Raw genomic sequence first — 13,324 nt, forward strand, 5'->3', positions numbered from 1 at the left:
GGGCGACCAGGGGCCAGGGCTTTAAATTCACCACTCACCCCTGTCCCATGCAGCATGGAGTACCACCGTCCCAGCAGAAAAGGAAGCTGACCAAAGCCTTTCAGAGGTGTCGGAGCTCCTCCTGTGGTGGCACAGCCACCTTCACCACCCAAGTGCGAATACAAGAATGAAATGGGTCTGAAAGGGAAGCAGAAAGGACAGAGGCAGAGACAAAGGACAGAAACCCATCAGCCAGCTCATGGAAAACTCTAGTTAGAAGTATTTGGGACTGGGTTGGGTTGGGTTGGGTTGGGTTGGCATTTGCTTGTTGGTTTGTTTGTTTGTTTTAATCCTAAATTCTAGAAGTGGAAGTGAACTATGACAGGGAGCAGCACACAAAACAACAACAACCATTGCAAACACTAGTCCTAAAGGGAAATTATGACACCCCTTCTCAGAAATAAGAGCCAAAACAAAACAAAACAACAGTAACCTTTAAGTGAACCTTAGTGCAGTGATGCTCTCGAAAGATTAGAAAGAAGGGGGGTTGACTGCTTGGCAAATTTGCATATGCAGAAATCAAGGTGAATGGCACACTCCGGAGCCTGAAAGAGGGTCACGGGGACAAAGGAAACTTCCTGGGGTACAGCAGCTATCTCTCTATCAGCCAATTAAAAAGTGCATTAGATCTGCTGGCAAACTTGAGTGACAGACACACAAAGCCACTAAGGAAGGGTCAGAATTTACTGGGAGCAGAGGAGAAACAGAATAGAATTGGAGATCAACCAGGCCGCCTTCAGGCCTTATCTTCAGTGATGTCAGATAAAGGGAACAGGTGAACCGAACTCAGCAACCAGAAAAGAGTTGTGGCCAAGGTAGGAAGCAGATAAGGTGGCATAATGAAAGTTTACTGACCACCCTGCAGAATAGCAGAGGACAGACTTTCCCCTTCCTATCAGTAGACACTGACAAAACCCAGGGCCTCATTCTCAAATTCAATAAATTCCTTCGACATTCCAAGTGCCATAAGACTAAATATTATACAACTAGAGTTCTCCGAACCTAACAGTTGCCCCTTTAAGAGAGTCTCCTTCACAAATAGGTACAAAGCCCTCCTTTTTTTTTTATAACAGAAAAATCCAAATCCAGACGTTTTTCAAGCAAAATCAGAGATACCAGGCTTAGCTCTCTGATGCGAAATACTTAGTCCTTTGCCCAATTTAAGGTCTCTACAGCCCACTGCCTCTCGTGCGCCAAGTCTGCTCTCAGGAGGCAGAGTGACAAGGGCACAAAGCAGTCAGCTCAGGAGTCCACCAACACCCACCTGTGTGACCACAGAAAAACCACGAATCTTCTCCTGGTTCTTCAGAGACACTTGCTCTGGAGACTGAAGGACTGAGAGGCACCCAGCACAGGCTTCAATACGCTACCTTCTGCCCTTGCTCTTAGCCAGACAACTGAGAAACAGTCCTCTGCCTGCTGTTAGCCAGTTTCCAGAGACCCTGCCCTTTACCCCAGGAAAGGGAGCAATGCCTTCACAGTTACCTGATTATTCTTAGAGCTTGTTCAAATAATTCAGCCTTCCTGGAAAGTCCTTCATTCATACCCACTAGTAATTTTCAAGACCCAGGAAGCTTCCCCTGGCTGACTTCCCCTGGCCTCTTAAGGTGCTCCACAGACACTCCCTAGCACTTTCTAAACGTTCAGCTGAATCATTTTTCGCATGGATGACTGTTTTTGTCTTACCCCCTCAAGCACATTACAAATTCCCTCAGTGTCTTCAGTATCCATTACACATTACAATATCCTTAAATAAATTTTTTATCCCTGGCTGCCATTTAAATAATGTCTTTGTCCAACAAATAGAAACCCAATGCAACAAGCTCAGTCATTTTGAGTGGGGAAAACTCTTCACGTAACTAGAAATATGTCCCAAAGCGTCACCAGTTCCTCCAAGAAAGCCACACAATTCAAGCTTGGATGTACTACATCTAACAGACTCCATGACAAGTCACACCTTAGTAAAGATTAAAGGAAAGAAGATGAAGTCTTCACAGTAGAGAATATTTGGGAATCAGAAAGTCCATTATTTAAAAAGAAGTAATTAAATAAATCCTTGACATTGCGGCCAACACGGACATCACACATATATCCTTAAAGTCTCGAAACCTGGGTCAACAACCAGAAGATTGCAATTTTACATCACTTGGGGCATCAACCAAATCACAGCCTGCTTTAAATGAGGAGAACCAAGAGGTCCCCTCACCCTGCACACCCCCTGTGCTCTGCCTCCGAGGCCTGCCCTCAGAGCAGCTCCCTGGGAACCTCAACTGACAGAGGCAACTTGAATCAGCTGGCTCCTTTGTTCCCTCAACAGAAATTGATTGTCACTATTAATGCCAGCAACTTCCAGATGAAGAAAAAGAAAGGAAGAGAAATATCTCTTGGCTCTCCCAAATCCTGTGCTTGCCTACTTAAGCCAGACTAATTCCACGAACAAATCACCTATATATTATGTGCTAGCATTAGTTAAAAGCACACCTGTAATCTCAGCAGCTGGAAAGTAGGGGCAGGAAAACAGCTTCAAAGTCAAAGCCAGGCTAAGGAGCACAGCTACATAGTGTGTTTGAGGCTAGCCTGGGCTAGCAAGATCCTGTTCTCTAGAAGGAAGGAGAGAAGGATGGGAGGGAGGAAGAAACATAGAGAAGACCTATTCTGAAAATTAAGTTTTCCACCAATTTTTCAAAACAAGAAGATGTGATAAAAATCCAAGAAATGAAACAATAATTCAGTGTTGCCCTCAGTCCAGCAGGGAGGCACTCCACAGCTGGAAAGCAGAATAAAAGGAGGAGCTGAGGGACTGGACTCCCTGGAGCTTCAGGAGAAAACAAAGCACATCCCTAGTTCACCTCCCAGCTCAACCAGAGGTGTTCCTCCCACAAGAGATCTGAGTGTGCATTGTCCAAGAAAGAGATAGTGGCTTTATTCCATTTCATGAATATGTAGCTGCAGAGGGCACCAGACTGACTGGGCCCAGTTATTTTCGGCTGGCCTCTGGAAGACGGCACAGGAAGAAATGCAGATGGACTCCAATGAGCTTTCTGGGGGCCTCTCGATTTTAAGAACCAGCATCTAACTTTATCATCTTACGAGAAAAAGAGCCTACAAACCCCAGAAGGGCCTGCTGACAAATCTCTGGGTGAGCAACCAAGACAGGACAACAGCACACGGGTGCACGGCCATCTTGAAACCCTACGCTGAAATTGACCATTTAAGACAAGATGGGCTCATCCCTTATTTTTAAGTCTCGGGAATTTTAAGCAGTAAAAACAAACAAACAGCTCCGCTCTGAACTTTGACACTTCTCCCTAAACCCAGAGAATGGCGGCATGGCCGCCAATTCAGTGCAGCTGGAGATTAGAGGCAAGCAAGGCCAGGTTATGTTCTACCCCTAAGCAGGTGCTAGCTGAGTCCACCTGCCCGCCTACTACACCCTGCTCTGCGCCTAGAGCTGTTCGCGATCACTCCAACAGCCCAGACTGCTCGCCTTCTAAATAATCTCAAACCAATCCACACATGTAAAGCAAGCGAGACAGCGCAGCACCCCTTTTCCCTTCGATGATCTGATAACCCTCCACAGGGAGCTTTTTCAACAATAGACAGGAGCACATATATGTTTAGCTAAAACTTGTTTATGACCATTTCTTAAAAAAGAAGAAAGTTAACAATACAATTTCAAAACTATACATTTACGTGTGAAAATTTATGAATAGTTTTCTCATACACATTTATATAGACTGGAGTCTGGGGAGATGGCTCAGCAGTTAAGAGCACTTGCTGCTCTTCCAGGAGCCAGGTATGGTTCCCAGAACCCAGCCCACAGCCCTTAACTGTTTGTAACTCCAGGTCCAGGCATCCAACGCCATCGTCTGTCCTTCAGAGATACATACAGACTGTGAGATGCATACGTGCAAGCAAAACACTACTATACATAAAATGGAAATCCTGCTGACTTCAAGTCATGTCTTAATTTTTCTTATTAAAAAAAAAAGACAGATGGAAGTAGGTAAAGTGGTTCTACAGTTCCTGAAGTGGAGAGGCAGAGGCAAGATTGCTCCAAGATACAGGCCAGTCGAGACTACAGGTCAGCCTGGGCGACAAAGTGAGAGCCTGCCTCAAAAAGCAAGATAAAATAAAATGACGTAGTTTTTTTCAATCCTGTATCACTTCAATACCTTAGTACTTTCAAAGTTATAGAAATAAAATTCCTATGTGCCACAGTTCATTTCAGACACAACACTGACACACGCCTTGGGAAAGGAGAGATGGCATTGATAAAAACACACAGGAGCTCAACGGTGCTGCTCTGAAGAATGTAAATTAATGTGCAGTTCTCTAGGGCATGCGTAATTCAGCCCGTCACTTACTCCACCAACAGCTACTGAACATGCTACCAGACTCACTGCTGAAACACTGAAGACCCAAGAGCTCCAGTCTCCATCCAAATGGTCAAGTGGACCCTCTTTGTCCTTGCATTGATCAATTAACTTATTGTAACATAAACAGAGATCACCAAAACTGTGCAGTAGGGCCAGACAGTAAATACTTCAACTTCTATAAGCAGGAACATATAGTCTGTCCCAGTTATTCAGCTCTGCCTCTGTAACAATAAAAACAGTCATAAACAATGTTATTAAATGAGCTTAACTTTGTTCCAATAAAGTTTGGTGTATACTATGATTTGAATCTCATGTAGTTTTCAAGTCACAAAACATTTTTATTCCTTTAATCATTTTTTTTGTAGCCAATTTAAAAAGTATAAGTTACTCACAGCTCCTACAAAACTAGATGGCAGGCCTGAGACAGACTTGGGTCAGAGGGCTGTGGTTTTCTTACCCCAAATCTAAGGACACAGATTTCTTCATCTAGACCACAATTAGGCAGGAGGCCGGGGCTAGGCCCCAGGACTCACTGTCCATCAGAGGTTTTCCCGGTGCTCAGGGACAGCAAGCAATCAACAAGGGTTAATTGTACTTAACTAAAGGATGACTAAGTACCAGACCTCCTTCAAAGACTTTCCCATTATCTGAGAGAAGAAACACACACCTGTGATCTCAACCCCATCAGAGGCTGAGGCAGGAAGAGAGCCTAAGGCCAGACATTTCAGGACAGCCTGAGCAACATCACCAGACCCTTCCTCAAATAAAACAAAACAAAATCACAAAACCTTTTGATGCGGCCTAGTGGCAGAAAGGACAAGTAAAGAAAGAGATAGTGGTATATGATGATAGAGACTGCCCGGCGGTATGAGAGAAGGCACAGCCCAGGCCAGGAAGTGGGGACAGACATGGGGTGACAGAGAAACCTGGAAGGACTTCTCCCTGCCTGAGTGCCTGGGAGAAGTGTTCCAAACCGAAGCCAGCCCTCTGTGTACAGAAGCGATAAAAGATAAACCTAGTTATTGAAAATGTCCAGAGCCTATAGCACCTGGCCCAATAGGACAAAGGCTTTGGACATCTTACCAGAAAACTTGAGGAGCCACTAAGGAACTTTTCACTAAGAAATTATAGATAAGATACATGTCTTTAGATCAACTGGTATTTCTGAAATATGGAGACTCCAATCCTGACCGTTCCCCACTCCTGGTGGGCTGACATGGGGAGTTTACAATGAGGAATAGCTGATGAGTATTTAGGAAACACCAGACTTTAACTGATGAACATTTAGTAGACACCAGACTTTGGATTTTGACATGATCTTTCCCTGGGCTACAACTAATGTAAGTACTCTTAACCAATCCTGGGAGGGAACCTCAACTCCACTCAACCACAAGCGTTAACAACTACTCTCAGAACATTCGTGCTAGGGACGATGCCCAGGAAGCTAGCTGCACTAGACGCACCTTTATGTTATGATGGCTTCATTAAGGGCATAACCCCATTGGAAACTGAGAGACATCTGTAGAAGGAGCAAAATTGGAGACTGAAACAAATTTGTCAAGATGTGGCACTAGTCTGGTGAAATTCAACGAGGAGCCACACTGGTTCTCTTCGAGCTGGACAAGATGGCAACAAGTAAATTTAAACATGGCTCCATCCAGTCATCCCATATTAATTGTATCCAGGTCACTGGATCCAAAGAAAGAGCTAACCTAAAACTGAACTTTAAATTTCCAAGTAGCAAACAAAGATTTGAGACTAAGAGATGTCCCTTCGCGGACCATAGGCGTAAGAATTTGGAAATGTAAGTTAAAAAGGAACAACGACCTAAGGAAAATCAAGGAAGAAAACCAAAGGAGTCTGGTGTCTCCAAGTCATTCTGCATGTGAGCTTTTATTCAAAAGGAATAATCCAGACATTTTAAAGATATTTGCTAGAGAAACTATTAATTTATTCACTAAGGCATCCAAGACTTAGCTGCAGCAGGATTTCCAGGATTGCACCTACAGGAGTCTGTGGGTGCCTTCACGGAGCTACAAGACATTACCCACTGGCAAGCTGGAGGCTTTACAAACAGTAAGTTATTATAAGGACCCTCCTGCTATCAAATGGTAAAAGCACTACAAGTTTAAACTCCACTGAGAAGAGTATCAGCTCTTAGGGCAGAGCCCTCAATCTTCCACACCTTTCTATCAAGCACTATGGTATGCATTTCTTAGGTATTTTAAAAATGTTTGTGGGAATATCTGGCAGTAATCTGAGAATGTATGCACACAGAGAGGGGGTACATGGTAAAAAGCATACCCAACTTCCTAAAAGGATTTAGAACTGAAATAACCCAGCGTTACTCCTCCCACACCAACATGGCCAAGGATAAACTGACGGAGAGGGATGCCTCTGAGGTCTAACTTTTCCTCTCATGTGTACATTTTCTTCTAGGTGCCTTAGAAAAATGGGAGAAGGAATTTGCAGAGAAAGCAATGAGGTGTAGAACAGGGAAATAGCCAACAGCAACTTTTATAAAACCACTCAACTACTGGCCATTAAAGAACAGCTCCTTAGCGTCTCAAGTTGGAACCTGCAAATGTAAATCAGGCCTTTGTGAGACAAACTAAAATAGTGTCCCCTCAGGGTGCACAAATACCACAGTGAAGTCACCAGCTTGAGCTACTCCCCGACACAGGCAGAGCCCATATTACAAAGGTTTTCTAGGGAGAAACGGAAAATTTGCTGTTTGTTGCATGTTACGGGAGGGCCAAGTCACCTATGGGTTGATTCTGATTTATACACAAGATGTTTCATACAGATTAAAGAGCGTCCTAGAAAAGCTCATGAAGTGCCTGGGAATTGGGTGCAATGCTAACTTTGGAAGCTCCATAAACTTTGACAGGGTTGCTCTTGTAAACAGTTTCTCAACCTAATTGTTTTAGGAATGAGAAAAGGCTACCTTTTTGCAAGATCAAAACCCTGTCTGCCAAGTTTCCATTCACAATAATTATCGAATTAACTAAAGGGGCCCTTTAAGAAAAACCCAATCCTCAGCTCAGCTACAGCACTGCTTTCAACAGGTCCCTGGGTATTGCTACAAACTCACTCACAACTTTATCATCAGATGTAAAAGCTACACTTTTAAACAGCAGCTAAGAAATCTATACAGAGTACTCAGCAAAGATCTGTAAGCGGAAAGCAAAACAGAACTTTTTGGAATCGGGTGCCTGACTGAGACTTCCCTCCACAACACGCAGAAAACACAAAGCGACTTCAACTCTTCGTGGCCAAAGATGCACTGTGCCCTGAACCCTATGTCACTGTAATGGAAGTTAAGTAATGGCAGCTGTCAGAATTCATACTGGTTTTCCTCCATTTTTACATAAAGTGATACATGATCTAATTTGTAACTGTCAAATGTTAAAATACGATTCGGCCTCCCCCTAAAAGGCACTAGTTAAAACGATCATACAGTCTGGCATATGAACATTTCTGAAGGGTTACATAAAAACCTGTCATCGGTGGTCTCCCAGCTGGGGAGCTTAGCAACTAAGGGCACAATGGCTTGTTGCTATATGTCCTACTTGAATTATATCTCAACATGCTTTATTTTCATATGAAAAAAAGGTGACTCATGATCTTCGCCAAAACGTGCATACTGCACGCCTCTTACGTGTGCTCTGACTTCATAAATTGTAAGGCAGGGTCTCACTATGTAGCTGTGGCTGGTTTGGAACTTGCGATGTATGCCAGGCTGGCCTTGAACGTCAGCCTCCCCGAATGCTCCAACACACCTAGCCCTAGACATGATTTAAGTTTTGCGGTGAATAAAGTGCAACATCAAAAGGAAGCCAGCAAAGCGGCGGCTGGGCCTCCTCTTTCACACCGCTCCCTTGGGTTTCACAGGCTCTGGAGGGGCAAGGCACAATATGCATCACTTGTTTAAGGGTATGTGAAATTTGAACTGGAGGGGAGATTTAATGGATGCACAGAACAGTCATGGTACTTGACTCCATGGGAAATAATTAGTTAGCTACAGCCCACAGAGTAACTGGAGTCAAGGAATGAATACGTTGACTATCAAAACACTCTGATGGCCAGGCCTGGCCGACTTTCCTGAAATTGTTGAGCACAGCATCCATGCATGCATATATACCCGTCATTAAAAAAAAAAAAAAGATGGGACAGAAACCAGAAAGATCAACCCCATGCCACATAAAGCTCTCCCTTCCCCACCTCCTCCTCCACACACATTTCCTCCAGGACCTCATGCCCAACCCAAGAACAAATACAGTGAGTTCAGTCAAGACTTCATACACTATCCAAATAAAATGTGTAAAGCACGTGTTTACAATAACTAGATTGCTATGAAAATACTGTAAATATTTTTCTTAAGAGTAAACCCACTGGGCATGGTTGTTCACACCTTTAATCCCAACAGTCAGGAGGCAGAGGCAGGCAGATCTCTATGAGTTTGAGGCCAGCCTGATCTACAAGGCAAATTTCAGGAAAGCTAGACTAAGACCCTGTCTTATGAATGCCATTTAGCAACCAACGGAAGACTTTTTCAGCAAAATCAAGTCCAAGCATATAGAAAATGTTCGAATGAGGTGAAAGCGCCTTTTGGCCTTGTTAGTAACGTGGCCCAAAATAAGCATCTCCGGCTCCCAACAGCAGCCACCTAACCTGTTACTCTCTAACCCTAGCACACTGTCTCAGCAGCAGAGAACTGACCAGGGAGTAGTCTATCCCTCTGCAATCACCTGAAACAAACCTCCGCTCCTTGGCCTAGAGCAGGAGGAAAGCCAAGACTGACGTCCATTGTTCAGAACTTTTCAACTGCATCTCAGGCACTTGGGGGACATCAAGGTCTTTTCTTTGGGTTTTTTTTTATTCTGAAAATGGATTAAGCAAGACTTCAAGGGAATTCAGAATTGAACACAAAAAAAATTAAGTAAAAGGTTAAAAATAACTGAACATAAATTGCAAAACTCATTTTGGGCAACTGAACAACTTTCAAGTGCCTTAAAAGAGTCTCGCGAGACCGTGGGCACCCCGGAGGGTCTCCTACTGTCTGGAGAAAGGCACCTGCCCCAAGACTCTACTTCTACACTTCTGTACTGTTCCAAGACTTTAAAATAACCCAACTCATTCGTTCAGTCAGTTACTGAAAAGCAAAGGCCTCATAGTTTCATTTTATGAACTTGTTTTCAAAATGTTCCATCTGCCCGGTGAGTCATCCACAAATAAAAAGGTGTTTACTACAAAGGCACTAAATAGTGCTTTTCTAAAACTTATCCCACACATGGTAATTGACACTTTTCAAGGCACTTTCTGTTAAGTCACAGTCCTTCTCTGAAACCCTGGATGCTTGGTGTGCTGGAAAGCAATGGAAAGAAAACCATGATGAAAGAATCCTTTGCCAACAAAATGTCCCTTTTAAACATACCAGATATTATTAGCTCTATAGAACTGCCCTGCGTGCTTTGGACAGGCTTGGGGCAATCTGCTCTCTTTGGAAGTGCTCTAGTCCCAACCACTGGTAAAATCATGTGCTCCAAATGCACTGGGAATGGAAGCTCTACACATCCATAATCCCTTTCCCACACTTACATTATTACACTGTTGAACACGACAACGGAATTTTCTATTCGCTTGTATGTCTCAAAAACGAAGAAAAACTTTCCTAGATCAAGCAGGAACTTTGATCCATCCCAATCATCGGCCTTTCCCATCCATGCTCTGCCGTGAAGTTTCCCACTATACATATACCCCTTTCCTGAATTCTAAAATGATGCATGTTTCCACACTTGCTTGGATCAAAGCAAACCGGGAAGACAGCGAGGAGAGCTTTTTACACCAGAACAAAACTGCCCGGCAATTACAGTGAGTGTCTTCATTACCTTTTTGTTTTCTCTCCACCAGGATTAGCAGTGAAATAGCTCTTAATTAAAGCTGAACAGCTCTAAAGAACAGTAACTTAAAAGTGAACTTCTACTTTAATTACACATAGGCAATGCGGGCAGTAAAGACATTTGCGTCCCTCAAGTTCCCTTATCAGAGCTAAGAGCAATCACTCTCAGCCCCGGAGAGAGACGGCTAAACATTTTAAAGACAAGTGTTTAAAGTAGACCTTCAAAACTCTAATGCAAGCATGAGACATGATGGTCCTGCCAGGGGCTTCATTAGCGCTTCAAGGGGAAAAGGGGAGTGGGGGTCCAAAATCCTGACTGTTGAAATAGAAAATAATCAGCGGAATAAGAATTCGGTTGGGTTAAAAAGAGTAAGAAAACAGAGATGCTAGAGTGAGACATGGTGGCCTTCACCGGATGTTCAAAGCGAGATGAAGTTGAGAAGTTGGAGAAAGGAATTTCTGTGTGGCCCACGCTGGAGAGCAGACCGTCAGCACGCGGCTGGACAGGCCCCTCGGGCCAGACCAGCGGCCCCAGGGAGGCAGCCCCGGAGCTGGGCCGTGAACGAGAAGTAGTGGGGAACAGGGCTGTCACCGCTTACCCAGGTGCAGCGTGAGGTTGATGGAGTTGGGGTACTGCACCCCGGCCAGCATGGTCTGGCTTTGCCACCAGGTGGTGTCGGCCTGGTTGTTGTAGTCGGTCAGGAAGGCTGCCCCGTGCTGCAGGTGGAGTTGGCCGGCGTCGCACAGGTGACAGGACTTGGTGACTCCGGTCACCCCAGTCTGCACGCAGTACTCCTCGGGCGGAGTCCCACACGTGTTGGTAGCCACCACGGTCACATTGAAGGCGGCATTAACAAACTCCGGCATGCAGCGCTGCGGCCGGCCGCCCTCATCCGCGCACTCGTCCATGGCCGCCCGGACACAGCCCGCCGCAGCCGCCAGCACTGCGAGCAGCGGCCACAGCCGCCCCCGGGGCCGCAGGGCCACTTCGGCCCGCCCGCTGCCCGTCATCCCACCACGCTCGGGCCCTTGGCGAAGGCTGGGGTGCCCCGAGGCTTCTGCTCCGCTGCGGGCCGAGGCCGGGCTGTGGACCGGGCTGGCGGCCGAGAACCGGGCGCAGAGCCGATGGGTGGGCGTCCTGGGCGAAGACCGCGGTGCCTCCGCTGCCTCCCGGTGTGCAGCTCGCACTGTGCGCCGACCCCCGACTTCCGAGCGCGCACCCGAGAGCGCGCCCCAGGAGGAAGGAGCAGGGGGTGGGGTCTGCCGGGTGGGGTGGGATCTGGCGGAGGAGAAAACCCAAGACCGGCCTCCTCGGCAGCTCACGCGGATCGGGAGCGGCTCCCCGCCCTACGCGTCCTCCCCAGCGACTCCCGGCGGCGGTAGGGGCAACCACTGGCGCTCCGGCCCTGGAGGGCGGTGGGCCCTAGAAGGGAGGTGGGCGGGGCGGGAGCAAGAGGGCGGGGCGCGGGAGGTGGGCGGGGCGAGGGAGCAGGAGGGCGGGGCGGGAGATGGAAGAGGAGAGGGGGCAAGAAGGAGGGCTTCTGGATGGGCGTGACTAGAGGTGGGCTGGGCGAGGGTATAAGAGGGAGGGAGGGAGGCCCAAGGTGGGCGGGGAGGGAGCGTGAGTGAAGGAAGGAGGGCGGGGCGTGGGGTGTAGGGCACGGGGCGTTGCATGCTGGGAGGGCAGGGGCCTCGGTGGAGATCCCGCACCCTTCTGGAATTCTTCCCCAGGTTCTTCGTCCTAAGAGGATCTTTTGTCCTGGAGGATATCAGGGACTAAGAGGAAATTCTTAAAGGGCCACGCGGGTGGGTGAGGTGGCTCGGAATCTGTCTTTTGACTTCATGATGACTTGGACCGTGGTCCAACCAGGTGTCAGTCCTTACGGTGGTATAGCCCAGCCACTGCCCGGCGCTGGGGCCTGAAGGACCCCGCAACGGTGCGGCGACCTGCGTGACCTCGGTCTGGCCACAGTCCCTGGGATGCCTCCTGAGGCGCCGGACAAGCGCTTAACTCCGCTGAGAAGAGACACCCCGGAGTATCCAAGGGGCTGGGTCCAATCTCAGCTTCCGAGTCAATTTCGAGATTTCCTTGCTCTAAATTAAAGTGTAACTGTCATTTACCCTGGCGAGTAAGGAAGTGAGAAGGCTGGGAATGGAATGACATTCTCCCCCTGGATGTGCAGACTCGCTTTGAAATTCTTCCACTGTGTTTGTGTTTCCCAGTTTGCCTTTAAAAGACTCGACAATATCTGGATTCTTACATCTTCCTTTTCGGACCTGCTGAGTCACGGAATAGTGTCAGTGCCAGAATGACTCAGTTGGCAGAGCCCGAGCCAAAAGATCATGAGTTTTAGTCCACATCAGAACTACCTACAGGTCTGATAGAACAAGCAGACAGAGGAAGGGAGGTTGCAGTAAAAATGACCAAGCTGAGAGCTGGGTGTGGCAGCACACTGCTGGAATTTCAACCCAAGATGCAAACAGACCCACAAAGCGAGAGCTCCAGACAACGTTTTTAAAAACTTTCTAACTTAATAATACAGTGATAACAATAAATACGATTTTGGCTTCAGGAGTCTTTTTAAGATAGGGATATTGCTATCTGCAAGATGACTCAGCAGGTAAGGCACCTGTCACCAAGCCTGACGACCTGAGTTCAATCCCCAGGGACCACACATACCTACATCCACAACCACATCATGGCACTCGTGTGCCCACATATTTAAACACGCACAGCTATATATAACAAATGTACTTTTTTAAAAGATATTAGTAGTGGGCATATGAAACAATAAAATAAGTAAATGATAGATACTGATAGTTAGGGTCGGTGTTAGGGCCACGAGTCCTAATGAAGAGGGCCTTAAGGATGATGAACTACTGTGATCCTAGGGGTTACTGTTCAGGGAATTGGAATACTGAGCCTGCTGGGAATGCATCCGCCTGCCTTATTTGATGAGATGGTAGAGATTATGTGTGCTAAAGGTCTCTAACTCTTTACCCC

General features: G+C 46.6%; 1 protein-coding gene across 1 annotated transcript in view; it reads right to left on the minus strand.

The window, feature by feature from the left end:
* Lamc1 (laminin subunit gamma 1) overlaps positions 1 to 11,719 on the minus strand; it is a 124,769-nt gene extending 113,050 nt beyond the window's left edge. The window contains exon 1 of the mRNA XM_075988243.1: positions 10,920 to 11,719. Within this exon, the coding sequence (XP_075844358.1) occupies positions 10,920 to 11,331 (412 nt within the window). The 5' untranslated portion in view covers positions 11,332 to 11,719. The remainder of the gene's footprint in view (positions 1 to 10,919) is intronic.
* Positions 11,720 to 13,324: the final 1,605 nt, after the last annotated feature.

Source organism: Microtus pennsylvanicus, chromosome 10, assembly GCF_037038515.1.
Source record: "Microtus pennsylvanicus isolate mMicPen1 chromosome 10, mMicPen1.hap1, whole genome shotgun sequence".
In the NCBI taxonomy this organism is placed as follows: domain Eukaryota; kingdom Metazoa; phylum Chordata; class Mammalia; order Rodentia; family Cricetidae; genus Microtus; species Microtus pennsylvanicus.